This window comes from Sinocyclocheilus grahami, unplaced genomic scaffold, assembly GCF_001515645.1.
Source record: "Sinocyclocheilus grahami isolate Dianchi unplaced genomic scaffold, SAMN03320097.WGS_v1.1 scaffold225.1, whole genome shotgun sequence".
Classification (NCBI taxonomy): domain Eukaryota; kingdom Metazoa; phylum Chordata; class Actinopteri; order Cypriniformes; family Cyprinidae; genus Sinocyclocheilus; species Sinocyclocheilus grahami.
In genome coordinates, this window is record NW_015505404.1 from 1993672 (window position 1) to 2013960 (window position 20289).

General features: G+C 35.8%; 1 protein-coding gene across 1 annotated transcript; it reads right to left on the bottom strand.

Annotated features, from left to right (window-relative positions):
- Nucleotides 1–316: 316 nt before the first annotated feature.
- Nucleotides 317–16381, bottom strand: LOC107596971 (dual specificity mitogen-activated protein kinase kinase 1). The gene is made up of 11 exons (XM_016287849.1): nt 15990–16381; nt 8545–8755; nt 7571–7717; nt 6591–6668; nt 6416–6467; nt 6191–6315; nt 1505–1712; nt 1339–1403; nt 1162–1220; nt 767–812; nt 317–681 (listed from the first exon to the last, which is right to left on the bottom strand). The coding sequence occupies exons 1-11, from the start codon at nt 16070–16072 to the stop codon at nt 568–570; spliced, it is 1188 nt and encodes a 395-aa protein (XP_016143335.1). The 5' UTR covers nt 16073–16381; the 3' UTR covers nt 317–567.
- Between the last annotated feature and the right edge of the window lie 3908 nt (nt 16382–20289).

Consider the following 20289-nt stretch of genomic DNA (forward strand, 5'->3'; position numbering starts at 1 on the left):
TTATTATAATATACAAACTTGTATAAGTTATGACTGATTTTCTCTCACTTTGTGAGTTAAAGGCTGCAAATTCACCATTGAAATAAAGCAGAACACAAAACATTATTTCATTGTAATGTAACCACTTCAGGGGTAGCTGATAGTGCAGTCATAAACCTTGAAATTAAGAGTTTCAAAAGAATAACATGATCACAGCAAGTTGACATTTAGGAGAATCCATAGCATTTAAGTTTTTGCAGTGTAATTTCGGCCTTGGTAGCTTTTGCAATCAATATTAAATTTAGATTTTGTAAGAAAAAATAAAATACGTTTTTGTATATTGGTCTTATGGATGCTATCGGAATTTAACCAATATTTGGCAGAACAGATTTCAAGCGACCTATTGGAGCTGTAATGCATTGTTAATTACAGCAGTATGCCAGTTAATGCTCAAGACAACATCTAAAATGAGTGCGTTCAAGAGGGCAGTAGTTTGCTGTTGGCCTCTGGACTGACTGGTAGGGTGGAACTGGGGATGCTGCAGGTGAAGAAATACTAAATGGCTGGCGTAGAAAAAGATGGCTGCTCTCACATTCCCACGCTGTGAGTTGGAGTTGCTGGCTGGTTTAGCCCAATGGTGCTGCATAACCAATCAGCAAAGTCAACCTCCTCTGCCTCGGAGTTCTTTATGAAGGGATGGACCTGGGAAAAAAAATTATTAGATGCATGAGGTGCATCCATAGGAAAAATGTATACATAAGTATTGAAAGAAAATGATTGTTCTTACCATCAGTTGCTTGAGGTCTGCTCTTTCTGCTGGATTTTTGATTAAACTGCACAAAACACAAAAAAACTGTGAGCGACAGAATAAAAAATGTTAATACATTGATCTGTCTAGTACGGAGACCCTAAGAGGATATGGTGAGACTAAAATTTTCTGCATTCTCTTGCTAAACTTGCATTCCCCGGAGAACCCCAAACTAGTTTTAGTTCAACCACTAGATGGAGCAGCAAGCACCACTGAAGAAGAATTTGTGCATTTAGAAGATGAGTTTATCCAAAGCAGCTTTCACTGCACTCAGCATTTTTATCAGTATGCCAGTTGCCTGGGAATCAAACCCATGACCTTGGCATTATATGCGCCATGTGCTACTAGCTGAGCTACAGTGCAATTTTGCTTACCATTTGTTAACAAAGTCTTGAAATTCTGCACCAAAGATACCTGGTAGCTTGGGAGGTGGCTGAAAAAAGAGAAACAGCTCCATTAAGGCTAAGTGAAGCAGCCAATAAATCCTCACTTTAATGAATTCACTGCTATAAAACTGTTTAGTGATCTTTTAAGCACCACTGAAAGCTTACTTCATTGACAATATAGTCAAGCAGCTCAAATATAGCCATGGGAGGTCTGCTGTCCGGACCGTATGCTGAAAAGGCAAACAGATTAAAAATAAAATCACTTTATTATGTATTATATTCTCAGAAACACCTCTTAACATAAGTTACAGCATAACAAACAGACACTCACAGCTGCCGGGTCGACCAGGAGGCCTGGGTTTAGGGGAGGCGTCGCTGGCCGAGGGGTCCCCCTCAAGGGGCTGACCAAAGATTTGCTCCAGCTCTCTGGCATCAGGTGGTGGGATAGGGAAGCGTCCAATAGCCATCTCCACCAGAGAGAGACCCATGCTCCATATGTCAGACTGGACAGAGTAATGAGTCCCTTGAAGGCGTTCGGGCTACAGATGGACACAGGGATAAAAGGAGAAGGATCATAGAGAGAGGAAATGAACATTATCATAAAGGAAGTGATGTGATGAAAAACAGGAGCCTGACCAAACAGAAGGCTGTACTGAGATACTCCAAATCAAACATCCACGGAATCATGTCCTGGCTGAAGAATTAAATTGTGCTCTATTAATGTGACACTACAATTTAAAGTGATGCACAGATTATATTATACCAAAGCTAAACTGAATAGGTTGTACCCTTCTATCTCTCCTTTGTGTGATAGATGTAAAAGTGCTGACGGGACATACGGTCACATATTCTGGTCCTCTCCGGAGGTATCCGAATTTTGGAAAAGTATTTTTAGGCTTTATTCTCACACTTCTGAAAATTAGATTAATATTGACGCCGATTTAGCGCTATTTGGATGTTCAGACCAGGCTCTAATTTGGCCTCAATCTCAACAACTCTCCCTCATGTTGGGCATGGTGCTGGCCAAAAGAGTGATTTTGATGGAATGGAAATCCACGTCACCTCCAAGTTTTTTTAAATGGTTGGCTGAAATGGTTTCGGCACCTCAAGCTTGAAAGGATTCGTTTCCCTAGAGCGGGCAGATTAAAGACGTTTGACAAAATCTGGGGCCCCTATTTCAGGTCTATATTTTAAGGATGTCCTTGCTATGTTGTTAATGTGTTATGTGTCATTTGATCTTGTTTTTCTTCTGTTTTTTACTTTTTCATTTTTCATTTCCTTGGTCCTTCTGTTGGTGAGGTTCTTCTGATGGTGATGTGTGATTAGAGTACTTTCATGAATATTTGGTGCATGTTTGTGTTGGGGGGAGGGGAGAAGTGTGGTATGGGGTTATTATTTTGGTTATATTGTATTAGTATACATATATAGTACGCTATGAAGTGTAACATTTTTGAAAAAGAAAAAAGCTTTACAAATAAAATGCTTAAAAAATTTTTTTTTAAAGAATTAAATTGTCAAAAGATTGTTTTAAAGTATATACACTGATACTGATCAACCAGAACATTAATACCACCTGCCTAAAGATATCACAAAACAAAGATTTCTTGTGATATCTTTGAAACCAAGACATTAGCAGATCCTTTACATTCTGTACATTGCAAGGTGAGGCCTCCATGGATTGGATTTGTTGGTCCAGCACATCCCACAGATGTGTAGGCAACACTTTGTCAAGTTCCTCAAGCCATTCCTAAATATTTTTGTAGTATGGCAGGGTGCATTGGGCACCAGTTCACCAGTGGTTATCCCTCCTTGCACCACTTTTGGTATCCCTTTTGATACCACTTTACACTGCATACCAGGAACACCCCACAAGACTTGGCGTTTTGGAAATGCTCTGACCCAGTTGTCTAGCCATTACTATTTGGCCCTTCCAACACATGAAATTCAAGAACTGACTATTCACTTGCTGCCTAATATATCCCACCCCTTGACGGGTACCATTGTAACAATAAAATCAATGTTATTTAATTCACCTGTCAGTGGCTGTAATGTTGTGGCTGATCAGTACAGTTGTGGTCAGAATTATTAGGCCCCTTGGTAAATATGAGCAAAAAAGGCAGTGAAAATAAATCTGCATTATCATTTTGGTGTTTAATTCAAAACTTCTAGCCTTTCATTTAAGTGAAACAACTGAAAGTGTGGAAATAATGAAATCGGCTTTTAATAAATGTTTTTTCTCCAATACACGTTGGCCACAATTATTAACAACCTTTTGAAATACATTTTTTATGAATCAAATATCTCTGAAGCATATTCCCATTCATATTTACACTTCATTCTTAACACACGAGGGTGGCTAGGAACATGAAATTGACTTAATGTTTCACAGATGTATAAATATGAGCCAACACAAAGGCCAAATTCCCATAATCATTCATCAGAATGAGTAGAACTAAAGGATCACAGCTGGAAAATTGCAGAAATTAGTCAAGCCTTGGGGTCAGAAAGCCTAAAAAAATCATCAAACAGCACCTACTTCACCACAAGTGGCTTGGGAGCATTTCAAGAAAAAATATTCTGCTCTCATTCAAAACCAAACGCCAGAATATTCAGTTGCCAGACACTACTGGAACTTCAAACATTTGCAAATAAATGAAATTAAAAAGAGCTTTTTGGCACACATGAGAAGGGATTCACAGGTATAAAAAAAACTACCCCACCATTAAATACGCAGCTGGAACTTTAAAATGTTGTGTAAGGTCCACACGACTGGCCCAACGGTACTTCCAATGGTGGCTGAAGGCTTTCTGCGTGCTCGGTCTTTTCAGTGCACAAAGCTATTTAAGTTCAGCTCTAATCTGACTCCATTTTATTATGACCTCGAATTTAGGTTGACATGCAAATTGGTTGTTTGTCCATTTCTAATTGTTATTATTCTGGCATTTGATTATTCTTTTCAACTCTTCACTTTATATTTACTCGTTCATTAGAATCTATGTCGCTCAGGGTGCCTCATGTCGGCTGTTTTTCGTGGACCCCATGATCACAAACTCGCCAGTCTGATCATTAGCCAGAGGTTATGACTAATGCTATTTAATAGGACGCCCATGCTTACCATTCTTTAAATAGTAGTTCTGATTAGCCCCCTAAAGTTACCTATGTACAACTTAGTTAAAGCTCAAGCAATAATCAGCGGTTATGCTAGTATTATTTGTCTAGTCCCCGATAGTTATACAACTACGTACAACTTAACTAAAGCTGAGACAATAATCAGCTAGTTATGCTAGTACTATGAAACTTAATTAAATGAAACTTAATTAACTTAATTAAAGCTGAGACAATAACCAAATGTTATGCTAGTACTATGAAATATGTTAATATTGCAATAGTATTTTTATCTAGCCCCCGATAGTTAAAATAAATACGTACAACTTGAATAAAGCTCAAACAATAATCAGAGGTTATGCTAGTACTATGAAGTATGCCCGAATCATGCTAGTACTCCAATAGTATTTTGTCTAGCCCCCCATAGTTAATGCAATTGCATAACAACTTAACTAAAGTCAAGCAGTTAGTCAGAAATCTATCATCTATAATGGTGCTGAATATTGGGATCATAACACCTAGTCCTATCATACAAACTCTCACCTGATGTGCCCCATGCTCCATCTAACCTGAGATCTAGTATGTACTTAACCCTGAACGCAGATTTGCGGTAACATACGCCTTCACTTAATCTTCTTGAGAAAATAATTTCAGAGTAAGTCAGAATAGAATCAAATGTAACAATTTATTATCAGTAAGGCATTATGCCAATTACATAGCCAATTCAAAGATATCAAATCAAAACAAAGACATCAAATTCTCAAAGATGAATCTAGGAGTAAGATGCACCTGACTTTAGAAAGATACATAACATAGAGTGTGTGGACACACTCTATGCTATGGGCTTCTGACTACAGAATCGCCCTGATCTTCTTGCAAGATTTCCTTAAGAACTCTGACTATTAATTGGAATTTGCATTGATCAAGTAGAGTTATCACCTTTTGGGACAGAAGGTAATTTGCATGAAAGACACTGGAAAATGGCACACCCTCTACAGTGAGCAAAATATATCTTAACTCTTGGGATCTGTATTACCTTTTAGTCTACTTCTTGTAAAATTGAGACCATTGTACCAGTCGCCCTGAGACAATTCAAATTATACCAAACATGACTGTAAATATCACTTGCATTCTCACCTATCCATTCTGAAGGAAGTGGATAGGTGAGAAGGGACTTTTTTGGGCATCTTGTTTAGATACATGGCATTGAGGATTGTATCAAACACCAACAGATAAAAAAATCTAAACCTGACTGCCTCTACTAGTGTGGTTGGATCTTCTATAAGGAAAATAATCCTAATCAACACAAATTGGGTCACTGAGCACAAAATTAAGGTTCTGCCATAGCCATCACAGTTCCCAGACCTGAACACAGTAGAAAATAAATGAGGTAAAATGAAGAGGAGAGGCACCTCGGCATTTAAAGTATCTGGAGAGATTCTGTATGAAGGAATGGTCTCTGATCTCTTGTCAGTTGTTCTCCAGCCTCATCAGGCATTATAGGAGAAGACTCAGAGCTGTTATCTTGGCAAATGGAGGTTGCAAAAAGTACTGAAGAAAAGGGGACCAATAATTGTGGCCAACAAATACTAGAGAAAAACATTTATTTTATAATGAGATTTTCCCCGTTTTCAATTGTTTTACTTCAATGAAAGATTAGATTTATGTGATCTATTATTTTGACCCATACAATGTATTTTTGGCTATTGCTACAAATATACCCCAGCGACTTAAGACTGGTTTTGTGGTCCAGGGTCACATATTATATTAACATGGGTCATCATGAGTAATTTTTTAAATAATATATTAACATATATATTATACTACAATGGGTCATTTTTTTTAAAGAATTGAATGGGATGTTAGTAAGAAGATTTGATAGAATTGGTATTTTTGTTGGGAATAAACTTACAGACATGTAGGACCTGGTGCCCACGAACGAATTGGCCATGGAGTCAATGAGCTGTCCACTCACACCAAAGTCACACAGCTTGATCTCACCACGCGAGTTCACCAGTATGTTAGATGGCTTGACATCTGCAAGACAACGACAAGGTCTTCCCTTCAGTAAATACAGTGTCAACAGAAAAAGTAGATGAACAGATATATCAGTTTGAGATAACACGACACCAGTCACCTCTGTGCATAATCTTGTGTTTCTCCCTAAGGTAGGACAGGCCTTTTATCACCTGCATAAATGGAAAGGAAACAGGTCCAGAAACATTAAGCACTTTGCTTTAGTTTTGCTTTCTGGAAACAGTCCAGAAGAGACCATTGAGGATATTGTTGAGAAAGGTTGCAGAGATACCAACCGCAATGCTAACTTTGCCCAGTATTTGTTCTGGGATCTTGCCTGCTTTCTTCAGGCACTGGTCCAGCGAGCCGCCATCCTACAGTAAAAGATTTTGGTAACATTTTACTTAAAGCCTTTATGTATAATGCATTATGAAGGGTTCTTAAATGGTATAATGCATTATAATTATTCATATTGTGCGTTGTAATACATTATATCTTGTTGGAAATAATTATAACCAAATTTTAAATGCATGGTGTAACAATGACTTGTTAAGTGTTATAATGTGTCAACTGTAGGTTACAATTATTCATGAGATTGTACAGTGCATTATAAGGTGCATTACAAGGCATAATTAATGCATTAAAACTACTTTTATACTAGATTATACATAAAGGCTTTAAGTAAGGCGTTACCAAGATTTTTAATGGATTTTTTTTAATTCAGCAATACTTATAAAGCACCTATAAAAGCAAAGGTAGTGATTTTTAAGGATACTGAAAGGATGCAGGAATGATCAAATTAAATACATATATATATATATTTATTTTTATTATAAATTTTTTTTTTTTGAAAGAAGTATCTTGTGTTCACCATGGCTGTATTTATTTGATCAAATATACAGTAAAAGTTTTTACAGGTTTCTATTTGAATATATTTAAAACATATATTTTTCATATTATCATCAAAATTTAAAACAGTTATGCTGCTTAATATTTTTGTGGAAACATCCTTTTTTCAGGATTCTTTGATGAATAGAAAGTTCAAAAGAACAGCATTTATTTTAAATAGTAATCTAAACATTATAAATGTCTTCATTGTCACTTTTGATCAATTTAATGAATCCTTGCTGATTAAAAGTATTAATTTATTTTTAAAAATCTTACTGACGTCAAACTATCCAACAGATTATATATATATTTATACTGGTATATAGCGAGAGATAGGTAAACTCTCATATTCCTCTGTATTATGTTTGACACTGAGAGCAGACAGTACCATGTTCTCCATACAGATGCTGATCTCTCCATCGCTGTAGAAAGCTCCGTAGAAGCCCACTATGTAGGGAGAGTTACACTCATGCAGCACCTGCAGCTCTCTGATGATCTGATTCCTTATTGCTGGCTTGATCTCTAGGTGGATCAACTGCATGAAAAGAAGAAAAAGAGGACTATATTACAAGAAAAAAGGTTGAAATCTATTACTTTTAATAAAAATCAACCACTGAAATTGAAGAAACATTCGCATTTTTTTTCTTTATATTAATGTTTTACATTCATACTGCTGTTTACAATGTTGTGATTTTGTCTTTATAAGTGCAGGGCAAAGCATAATGCAAAAGCCTCATTAATTTCTCTCAGTACCAGGCAGAGCTTCTCTCTGTAATTGCCAGGGTGCATTTTATAGTTAGCTGATAAGGAGTTGCTTCTCTGCATGCATACTGCCAATTCTTTGTTTCATGTATGCGGTAAATGAGCTGTTTGGAGTTTGTGTGCTGACTGCACTTCAGCCGGTCTCATATTAAGGATGATTTGTTTCCTCATTCTAGGTAGTGGACTAGTGGTAATTTGGCTTAAAAGTAGTTTTTTTCGTGGACAGGTTTGTTAGGAAAAGTGTCATTTGACTCTCAAGGAAGAACTATTGAATCAAGTGCAATTAGCTTCACTACATGCATTACATGTGCAATAAATGTCACAGTATACATTCTGCATGCTAAGAACAGAATGTCATGCCTTATTGATGTAATGTCTAACTTCTTCCAATCTATAAAAAGACATGATGACATGAATAGCTGATGCCTTCAAGAGATATTGGAGAGGCAGCACTGGCTCTGAGGCAAGCAGCTCTAAACTGCATCCGATCGATTCAAGGCTGGTAATGACAATCAATGGACTTCAGTGACTTTTCTAGCATGCTTGAAGCTGAAACTAACACCCTCCCTGGTTGTAGCAGTTTGCTTTATCATAACATACCTTTCTGGCCATGATGAAGCCTGATGGTCTGTGTAAGACCTTGAAGACCACTCCTCCATTGCCTGCACCCAACTCACAAATCTTCTCAAAGTCATCATCTTTTAATTCTCCGACCTTCTGCTTCTGGGTGAGGAAAGCCTCCAGGCGTTTCTTTTGCTGCTCATCCAGCTCCAGTTCTTCCAGTTTCTTCTGCAGCGCTTCCAGATTTGTTCTAACACAGACAGAAAAATGAATTTAGTTTGTAAAGTGATGAAACTAAATTGTTCAATCTACACCTCAACATAGCCATGGTTGTGCCAGAGCTCCTCTATTTAACTAAAGCAAATGCTTCAAATATTAATAATCAGTTAAGCAATTTTGTTAAAATACTATTTTTCCTAATAGATAATTATGCTAAATTATTTAATAAGGTTTTATTCATTACAGTATCCGGACAGTTGTATTTCCCTGGCATGTTTTACTTCATGCCCCCTGAAAAATATCAAATTGAATTTTAAATCAGTAAATGAAATCATGCATATTACAGAGTGTGCATATAAAGGGATAGTTCACCCAAAAACCTGATGATTTGATGGTCATGATTTACTCACCCTCATGTCGTTCCAAACCTGTATGAGTTTCTTTCTTATTTGAACATAAAACAAGATATTTTGAAGAATGCTGGTAATCAAACAGTTGATGACTTCCATAGTATTTCTTTGCCTATGGAGACCAACAACTGTTTGGTTCGACCTGAGGGTGAGTAAATGATGACAAAATTTTCATTTTTGGGTGAACTATTCCATTAAGTCATTGTGTGTACTTTATGCGTTACTTTTTGGATGTATTGTTTTATAAATTAATGGGACAAAAATGCATAATGTCACGGACACTGTCATTTTTCAAACTATAGTCCAGTGTTGCTATCGTTAACTAAATCTAAAGCTATTCAAAATGTTTAGTTAATTAAAAAGCTGAAAGAAAATTAAACAAATGTTTTACATAACTCAAAAAATAGAAATGTTGCCCTGAACTAAAATAAAATAAGCTGAGGTTGAAGTACCAAAATGACCAACACTAAAATGATGTACAAATAAATGACAAAAGTACATACAATTACTAAAACTAAAATGAAAACCTCCTTCAAAATATTAATAAATACTACAATAGTATATAAATAATACTAAAATAGCACTACTAGTCTTAGACTTGCTTTATACGTATATTATACATTAATGTCTACAACAAGAATTCCTCTTGTGGTAATAAGCCAAAGCTCTTGCACGCTGAAACATATTCCCATCCTTAAGGCAGAAAACGTAAGAATATTGAATAGATTATTGTACAATGTGCGCGTGGAAATGTATGTGATGAGAAGACTTTATAACATCTTCTTCCTAAAGCTCTGTCTGAGGAAACAGGAAGTTCCTCTAAGCATGAGAACCTTTCCCTTGGCCCTGTTGTCATGGTGATGTATTTCCTTAGCTTCCTTTAACTTCCATGACCCTCCGCTCTTCATCCTCTCTGCATCTCCTCCAACAGCACTCTGTTCTTCGCTGTTGCATAACTGCATTTACCAGGTGCAATCATGAATAAATCTTCTTGTGTGCTCAAATGAACCAATTAAAAGTCTTATGATTCAGATATTGATACTAATTAGGAATAATTTTAACATAATCTTAGGTTTCCTGCACCTTGTAATCCAGCTTTGGTGCCACACATGTCGCAAACATCTGTAATGTGGGTGTATCTCATGCTGTATCTCCAAATGAGTGTTTCAGGACCATTGGACACCATGAGCCAAGAGGGTTTTTAAGCACTGAGCCAATTCAGATGTAAAACATGTTGTTCTGCTCTTGAACAATGTTTCGGTCCACAACAAATGGCACTCATACATAAATTTGCATCAAAGCTTGCTGATCAGTCTGCAAAATATCGCAACATTTAAGCTCCAGGACAGACTCAGGTGAATGAGAACAGCACAAGTACTCCAGGATGTCTTTGTCTCATCTATATGCAGAATGAGGCGAAGCGATTTCATTTTTGACAGCAAGGCCAGATATAACCATGGTTACGAGGTTGCTGTGTGGGTGTAAGTGGGTGGCGTGGACACGCTGCAGTGGAGACATGATAATGCTGAAGGACGCAGAAGATGCCAGAGTGGAGAAAAATACTTCACAACTCAAACCTTGTGTTGCATGTAGGAGGCCTTATCCAGAGCAGTTTCAGTCCATGTGAAGAGCCACAGAGGATATAAAGCTCACAACAGAGCTCTACTGCCAGATTTGTACTGTTGGCCTGATCAGACCAGTAGTTCAAAATTTGAATTGCCTTGCCAACATTTTTTACTGGCTCCACCACTACCACAAATATATATATATATATATATATATATATATATATATATATAAATATATTATAATATAAATATAATATAAAACACTTCAAGTTAAAATATTACTGTGTTTATTTTAATTTTAATTAAATTTTTAAAACAATACTAGTTCTTTATTTCGCAGTATTATCTGAAAATTCGTTTTATTTAATATATTATAAAGAAAAAAAATTACAATATGATATAATGCAAAACATAAATTACTGATTTATAATAGGCAAAATTAGTTTATAAAACGCATAACAGCAAATTGGTTTATAAATTTGCATCAGCAATGCTGCATTTATTTAAACAAAAAGACAGCAAAAGCAGTAATATTGTGAAATATTATTACCATTTAAATTTGATCTGTTTTCTATTTTAATATATTTTATAATATAATTCATTCCTGTGACGGCAAAGCTGAATTTTCAGCAGTCATTACTCCAGTCTTCAGTGTCCCATTATCCTTCAAAAACCAACCAATACATCACAAAAAAATGCAAAAGTTAAGTTTGCAAGGCAAGAATATGGTTCTTTTTCCCATAATTTTTTCCACATAACAAACTGCTATGTTTTCCTCCCAAAAATGTGTTTTCACTTTAATTGTTCTGGATTCTGTGTTTTAAAATTAAAATTCAGCATCAAGAAGAGCATCTACTAAAATCAGTTCATAACATTTTACAAATTCATTGAAATTTGAATCATTAATTCAAAAAATATTTACAACATAACAATAAATTATTATTTACAGACCATAAAACAAAGCGAAACTGTTCATTGCAATGGTGTTTTTTGCAACACAGTATTAATGTAGAATGTAGTGACAACGCAGCATGCTATGCTGCAACAACTTGTATGAAAGTAATAAATAATTCAATACTACTACACAGTATTTAATTATTTAGCCTAACCTTTGATACACCATTTTGTTTACATAAAAAGGGCAGATTCTTTCTGAGGAAAGATACAAAAAAAAGAGCATAAAAGTGAAGAGTAAAGCTGCTCATAGTTTGACATTCAAAACCAGAAAAGCTTTTGAAGGCCCAAGAACAGTACTTGGAAGAATCATAACTTCTTTAGAGTTTTTGAAGAGGTGTGTGGATACAGTACGATCAAACACAGGAAATAAGTGGTCAACTTCACATGTCGTGCACTGGAATGTGGATGTAAACACTAGAGAGCCCCGGGATCAGCTGAGGTTAGACAGAAGCAAACCATTTCTCTCTGGGGAGGAGCACAAAACCAGAGATTGTTCTATGGTCAATTTTTAACTACGCTCCATAAATCACTCCTGTGTGGATACACAGGGGCGTAGATTACGCGGGGGACGCGGGGGACATGTCCCCCCCACTTTTTATAAAAAGTAAATTCGTCCCCCGCACTTTTTTATTGGAGAGTTGTGTTTACGACATGTTGAGGTTTTAATGGAGCGATGTATATAAATGCAGAATGATTTAAAATTAAAAGAGAAGATAGTCTATACATGACGTTCACGTTTCCATGGCAATCAGTCACTCTGTCACGTCATGACACGCCCTAGCTCGCATCCGCGGTCTCGCGCTGTATCCAGCACTCATAGAGCTCGCGATGAGTTCAAAGCGACAAAAAAACTCTTCACTCGTTTTTACGAAAAATTCTTTCTCTTTGTTTCTTTCTCTCTTTCTTCTGTTTTATAATCATATATAATAATATAAGCATAAAGCATATAAAGCAAAAAAGGTACGATTAAAAATAAAACCTGTCAATTAGACAAGGGAAAAAACAGGTATAACACTAGACATTCCGTCCCCCCCACTTTTGAAATGATGGCTACGACCCTGTGGATACATCTGTGCTGCCATCCTGTAAATCCACAATTTAAACAGATCTCAGACATAAACATCATAAAGGAAGAGAATTAGGGAATGTCTGGGAATTATCAAGCTCTTCTTGATGCACTATAGCAGCATTCATACACCCAGCAGCACTCTTAAGTAAAATGGAGAGCAGCAGATGGTGCCATGGTGTATGTGTGTGGTGTGATTGTGTAACACTGTAGCACTGTGTGGTTTCCTACTGATAATCTTGAAAAGACACACAATGCCACATAGAGCTTGTGGGAAACAATAGCAGCAGAGGAACCGCTTCCAGTGAAGACTGAAGAGAGATGAAACAATATTGGCAGGGTACAAAATTAGCACTGGCAAGTGCCAAATACAAAGAAAACTGGCTTTGGTAAGAAAATAAAACAAAGTTACTAGTCATTTGGACAGCAACCTTTTTAAGAACAGAACTATATCACCAGAAATAAAGTCTGACACTTGAGTGATTCAAATGAAAATGTAGAAGTTTCCACAAAAATATTAAGCAGCACAACTGTTTCAACATCAATAATAGGAAACCAAGAGCACCAAATCAACATATTAGAATGATTTCTGAAGGATCACGTGACACTGAAGACTGGCGTAATGGCTGCTGAAAATTCAGCTTTCTCATCGCAGGAATAAATTACAATTTAAAATATAATAAAATAGAAAACAGTTATTTTGAATTGTAATAATATTTTACAATATTACTGTTTTTACTGTATTTTTTATAAAAATAAATGCAGCCTTGGTGAGCATGAGAGACTTTTATCAAAAACATTAAAAAAATGTCAACGACCCAAAACTTCTGAACACCAGTGTACATGTGGTGACATACTATATGTAGGATTGTTTTGAGGCCTGTTCACACCAAGAACAATAACTAGAAATATAAAATGATAACTATATTAGCTTCCACACCAATGAACAATATTCTGTTTATTATAAGCGCATGCTGCAGTTTTGTCATCTGCCACTTTAAATGCTCGAGCTCTTGAAGTCAGGGTGAATTCTGACTGGCTGTCAATATTTTTATCGTTTATCAGTTCATCAAAAATCATTCTGAAAGTGATTTCAACCATATTGTTCCTCTTTGCTGTTATCATTGTAGTTATGGCGTGTGGACTTGCCTATTTTTCAAGAATTCGAACGATTATTAAAACTTTATAGGGCCTTTAAGCTACCAAAATGAAAAATATGAATGAGAAAATCATGTCGGGTCTTCAAAAACATTAAGTTTCATTGCTGTTCATATATTTATGGCTTCTAAATCAATTCACTCTCCACTGGAGGCAGATACTATTGCTGGTTTACTCCTAATTTACAAATTGTAAATGCATGAAAGAGGTGATACATATGAAGTGCTTCACAAGCGATAAGCAAGAACTTAGAAATAATATTAACTGCACTCTTTGACATAGGCTTGCCACGACAGATTTAAAGCAGAGGCTTCTGGGAAAAAAGCGTTGTCACAGTATTTAACATTCCACTGAGCCTCTCTCTATAACACTGACTTCCACAGGATTGAATCACCGCTACACACACACACACACACACACACACACACACATTCCAAAGCGAGCTCGCCACAGCCTGTCCTGCTCTCCAGGAAGGAATGTAATTCTGCTTTACTGTCAGTCTCCCAAACACTTCTATTGCACAATAGCACAACTCATTATTTATGTACGAATAATAGCCAGTTTCTATATATAAGACTGCAACTTTATCCTAAATAATTAATAGTCTCTTAATGCCAAATGGAGACTACAAGAGGGGGAAAGTGTCTAAGCTCTCAAGTGAGCTCGACGAAACAAGAGGCAATGACATGCACCACTGGCTCAGGCTGTGAGGATTGTCACTGCCTTGGCTTCAAGAGGAGAAAAATCACAGGCCTGCCAAATGAAGGTAGCACAGACAGAGGTGGTCCTCTGTCACCATATCTATCAGTGGGGATGTGAAGCTGACAAACAAATCGATACGTCGCCGTCACTTGCATCTATATTTGGTGGTCAGTTAAAATCCTCAATAATCACATACTGAGGTAAACTGGTTGATAATACTTGGGCTCGGAGAATGATATCACATTCATTTACATTTCTGTTTTATATTAGGGTCAACAAAATACTGGATTTTTGGCCTCTACAAATTGTAAGCACACAGACAACTTTAGATGCTTTATCTCTCAAGTTCTGCTCTATAATACTACATTTTAAAGCCTAATTTATGTCTGGACAACATACTACAGAGAAGAGCAGTGTTGTGTTGGCAGCTCTGTCCAAATGTGATAAGCTATTCTCATTGATCTGAGTGGCAGGCGATGCAGCTCTTTTATGTGCACCTGATGGATACTAAACAAACAACAATAATACATGGGTTATTCCACAAACAGCATGCATTTTGTTTTGATTTCTATGTCTATTTTGTTTTCCTCATAAAATGACTTAATAAATAATTGGGACCAACTTTTACTGTGTTAATATAGATATGTTTCAGATATAGATGTTTCACAGCCCAAAAAACAATAACTTTATATATTGGAGGCAAAAGAAGTCGCTTATACTCACCAAGGATGCATTTATTTGTTAGTAAATACAGCAAAAACAGTAAAAGTGTGAAATATTGTTATGATTTAAAAGATCAATTTTCTATTTTAATATATTTTTAAATGTAATGTATTCCTGTGATGATGATTCTAATATGCTGATTTGGTGCTCATTTCTTGTTAGAATTAAGGTGCTTTGACACACACACACACACAGCTAAAACTGTCAACCTTGTTATTCTCAAACCTGTAACAAATATCATAGCCATATTCCAACATATATTACAATTTATTCATTTATCTTTAAATGGCACAATGCAATTTAATAACACTCAAAGAGATTAACTGATAGCATGTTTAAAATCTGACAGCTATTTACTTTAAAATCACTTTATCAAACTTAAGAAGGCACCCATTTCGCAAAAATGAATCATATGAGGTGTTATGTAAGTCAACTAATAATAATCACCTTAAGCTTACAATTCATTAGTGGGCTTTATAAATCGGTTGACGTCTTAGAACCAACACACCCTTACAAAATATCCATACGAATACCAATTTAATGGCCAATACAAGCTGATTTTGCTATGCTAAATCTTTTAAGCAGCCCTGTCATAGTTAAACCATATTCTTAATGAGCCAAACAAGTCTTCTAATAGCTTGTTCGACACGAAACGACATCGTAAGACTCAAGCCCACTCACTCAGTGGCCCCGGTTCCGTTTATAGCGTTCCCGTCTGGAATTGGGTTCAGCTGGATCGGCTCCGGCTTCCTCCTTTTTTGCATGATGAATCCTAATAGCTGGCTTCTCGGCAGTAAAAATAAAAATTCAAACAGGAGCAATCTGATCCGCGGACCACACCAACTCACTCGCCGACAGAGCAATGATGCAAAAGCTACAGTGTGAATAGCCTATCACACCCTAGCAATCGCTGTTTGCTTTACAATAAATAAATAAAGACAGAATGCAGTCAACGACAACCTCGCATGGTCTTCTGACAGGCAGGGTGAAGGTTGTTTCGAAGAATAGATTATTCAGGGAGAAACTGAGTATTTTTAGAGGTGGACGACACAGTAGAGGATGGGTACAGAGATTGTCTCCTTACGTCATGAAAATATTTACATCTGTCTTCCGGAACAGCATGCCCGCGTGTGGGCAATAACCCCATCTGCTGGTGGAAAGGCGTTATTACAGCGCAATGCTTTTTAATAGGCTTGCCTGCTAATTAAAACTATTTCAACAATCATTTATCAGCATTCAGCCTTTTTATGCGTTTATGTATTAGAATACAGAACTTCAGTAGGCTATATTAACCCTTGTGTTGTGTTCAAAACCCTATAACACTTTTGATGTTCCAGAGCAAAAATGATCATTATGCTATATAATCACCAAATATTGGATTCAATCTTTTTGTCAACTTCTTTTCTTTCATTTAGGACTGGTTTTGTATTTATATTTGCATCTGATTAATCGTAGGCCTCATTTATCTGAGAGTAGGCACCTCATTTTTTGAGTGAAAAAAGCATTATTTATGAATAATTTTCACAATATTAAATATAAACTGATGAAAATTTGCACTGTTTATCACAATAGTGTGTTTTAATGTTTAATCAGGGAGATTGTTTTGAAAGGCTTTTATTTTGTACAAAATGGCACAAAGTCACACTTGTGGTGTTCCCGGTCAAAAATGACCCGGCCTCAAAAAATTGCTTCTAAATCACTCATTATGCTATATAATCACCAAATATTGGATTCAATCTTTTTGTCAACTTCTTTTCTTTCATTTAGGACTGGTTTTGTATTTATATTTGCATCTGATTAATCGTAGGCCTCATTTATCTGAGAGTAGGCACCTCATTTTTTGAGTGAAAAAAGCATTATTTATGAATAATTTTCACAATATTAAATATAAACTGATGAAAATTTGCACTGTTTATCACAATAGTGTGTTTTAATGTTTAATCAGGGAGATTGTTTTGAAAGGCTTTTATTTTGTACAAAATGGCACAAAGTCACACTTGTGGTGTTCCCGGTCAAAAATGACTGGCCATTCAGAGTGAATGGGAAAGATCACAAAAAACAGGACCTTTATTTTGAAATGCTTTTATTTTCCGTAAAGGGGCAAAAAAGTAACACTTTTGCTGTTCCTGGTCAAAAAATGCTTTAGCACAAAGAGAGAGCAAACTGTGTATGCTATTCTGTGTCAGCTGCGTCACGCAGATACATTGTTTTCATTCAAATCAAAGTGTAAACAACGAAAACAATGTATCTGCGTGACGCAGCTGACACAGAATAGCATACACAGTTTGCCTTCAGTGGATATTCTCCAAAATGGCACCAGGGTGACATGATCAACATGCTCCTGAACACTAATAGTTTCTATTACTTTCATTATTTCCCATTCACTCTGAATGGCCAGTCATTTTTGACCGGGAACACCACAAGTGTGACTTTGTGCCATTTTGTACAAAATAAAAGCCTTTCAAAACAAACTCCCTGATTAAACATTAAAGCACACTATTGTGATAAACAGTGCAAATTTTCATCAGTTTTTATTTAATATTGTGAAAATTATTCATAAATAATGCTTTTTTCACTCAAAAAATGAGGTGCCTACTCTCAGATAAATGAGGCCTACGATTAATCAGATGCAAATATAAATACAAAACCAGTCCTAAATGAAAGAAAAGAAGTTGACAAAAGATTGAATCCAATATTTGGTAATAATATAGCATAATGAGTGATTTATAAGCATTCTTTTGAGGCCGGGTCATTTTTGCCTAGGAACATCACAAGTGAAACAAGGTTAAAAATCTCCCCTAAAAAAGTATGAAAATGATCAAACAAAGTCCCTGCTGCAAAACAAACATCTCAAGTCCATATAACTTCCATAAAAGTGTTGTTTTAATGGGAATATAGCAGCCTGTGGTGAGGCATTTACACTGGACTGAATGTATATAATGTAATAATCACATAACCAACACAATATATTATCCATTATATTTTGGTCATTGGTCTTACATCATTAACTCAGTCATTAACATAATGGTTGAAATGTTAGCTATTATATGTTTAAGGAACTTACGATTTCACATAAAACTTTTAGCATACATTTTAACCAGTTGAAAATTATATAAAACAAATCAAATCTGTTTGGAAAAGACATATACCTGTCCATATTGCAATCTCAGAGTCTTGGATTATTATTATCATGCAAGATGGACCAGTTAAACCAGTTGTGAAATTATATTGTTAATACAATATAATACTATCCTGAAGGGGAAAAATAAAGTTAAAATATCTGGACACTTATTTAGACCACATGTCACAGGAAGGGCAACTAGCCCCATTTGGAGATTAAACATACATTTATACAAATCTTCTCGACACCCCTCAAGGTCTTAAATCTGTCTACAGCTTAGTAAACAAATGTGTCTCCTTTGCTCCTTACAAAGTGGTTTCTTTCTCAGCGTTTATTTATGTTTATGCCGGAACCAGTCCAGTTATTGTGCTTTGCGGATTCAGCCTAATTACTTATCTCTGCTCATGCCATCCTCTCATCTGCTGTTTATAGTGCTGTTGTGGTTGATATTATACTGCTATTTATTTTCCTGTACTATATTATTCCCATCTGTACACTGATGGAGAATGTCAAATAGAGAATTAATTACTCTAAGGTCAATTGTGCGTTACCAGGCCTTACTAAGCATGATAAGAAAAACGTTTAGCCAACATTTTTGTCATAAGAATGTAAGTGCATCTATCTTGACTCTCAACATTGTGATGCAGTGTAAACAGGAAACTAGCCTTTTCTATAGCTGTAAGCAATTTATCAGTAACTTACTCAACAATTTGGTGCAACAGGCAGATTTGCTCTGTCAGCTATTCTGATAGGCTCCCTCCTGTGATTTCATAAAACGCAGATCTGGATAATTACAGAATTTGCATTTAGGTATGAAAGAAATCATGTCCTCTTAGGAACATCAGATACTATTAAAATTGAAGGGTTGTCAAATTAATGATGTGTACGTTTGAAAAAGGGTGAGCAAAAACAGAAAATGATATTTATTAGCTGAAATTGATTCACTGTTATAAATGGTCTCATCCTAAGTCATTTTTATTCAAGACGTGTTCAGTGTAGATCTGGAATCTGTGAAGGGCTTTATTTGCAGATAAAAACTAAAATCTTTTATTGTCTGCATTATCCTGTCTTGTGTAGCATATTATGAAGTTATCATGAAGGATCTGCTAAAGGATTGGCCTGGGATATAGGCTAGTACTCTGCTCGTATATGGTGGCTTTTAAATACTCACTGCTGGGTGAAGAAACCGACTGTTGTGTATTTTATTATTATCAATAAACATAAACTTCATAAACGTATTAAGTTAAAAAGGATGGTGGAAAATGACAAGCCTAATCAACACAATAGCCTTAGTAGGTTAGATTTATTTAATCATTTTATATGACATTAAGATTAATATTGAAGATATTGTGTACAGTGAAATCCAATGTGAAAGGATTAAATGATTAAACGTGAAATGGATCAAAACAAAGATTTTGTTATATTGATGAATATATTTTTACCTACACCACCAGTCAAAAGTTTTTGAACAGTAAGATTTTTAATGCCTTTTAAAGAATTCTCTTCTGCTCCCCAAGCCTGCATTTATTTGATCCAAAATACAGCAAAAGCAGTAATATTGTGAAACATTTTTTATAATTTAAAATAACTGCTTTCTATTTGAATATATTTTAAAGGTGACATATTATGCCCCTTTTTTCAATATGTAATATAAGTCTCTGGTGTCCCCAGAATGTGTCTGAAGTTTCAGCAGAAACATGCTGTTTTTCGGGCCTGTCTCTTTAAATGCAAATGAGCTGCTGCTCCCCGCCCCCTTTTCCAGAATAGAGCTGCACCATTACAGTTCATACCTGCTAAAAACATCTGTTTTGGTTCTGATTATCATGTTTATCGCGCTGAAATCATGCGTTTTAAACCATA

What these genes read in the sequence shown, in the direction of transcription:
- LOC107596971 (XM_016287849.1), bottom strand. Translation starts at nt 16,072, where the DNA reads ATGCAAAAAAGGAGGAAGCCGGAGCCGATCCAGCTGAACCCAATTCCA. An exon ending in TTGACTATATTGTCAATGAA is followed by an intron (nt 1,221 to 1,338) that starts GTAAGCTTTCAG and finishes CTCTTTTTTCAG; the next exon opens with CCACCTCCCAAGCTACCAGG. An exon ending in CAGACCTCAAGCAACTGATG is followed by an intron (nt 682 to 766) that starts GTAAGAACAATC and finishes TTTTTTTCCCAG; the next exon opens with GTCCATCCCTTCATAAAGAA.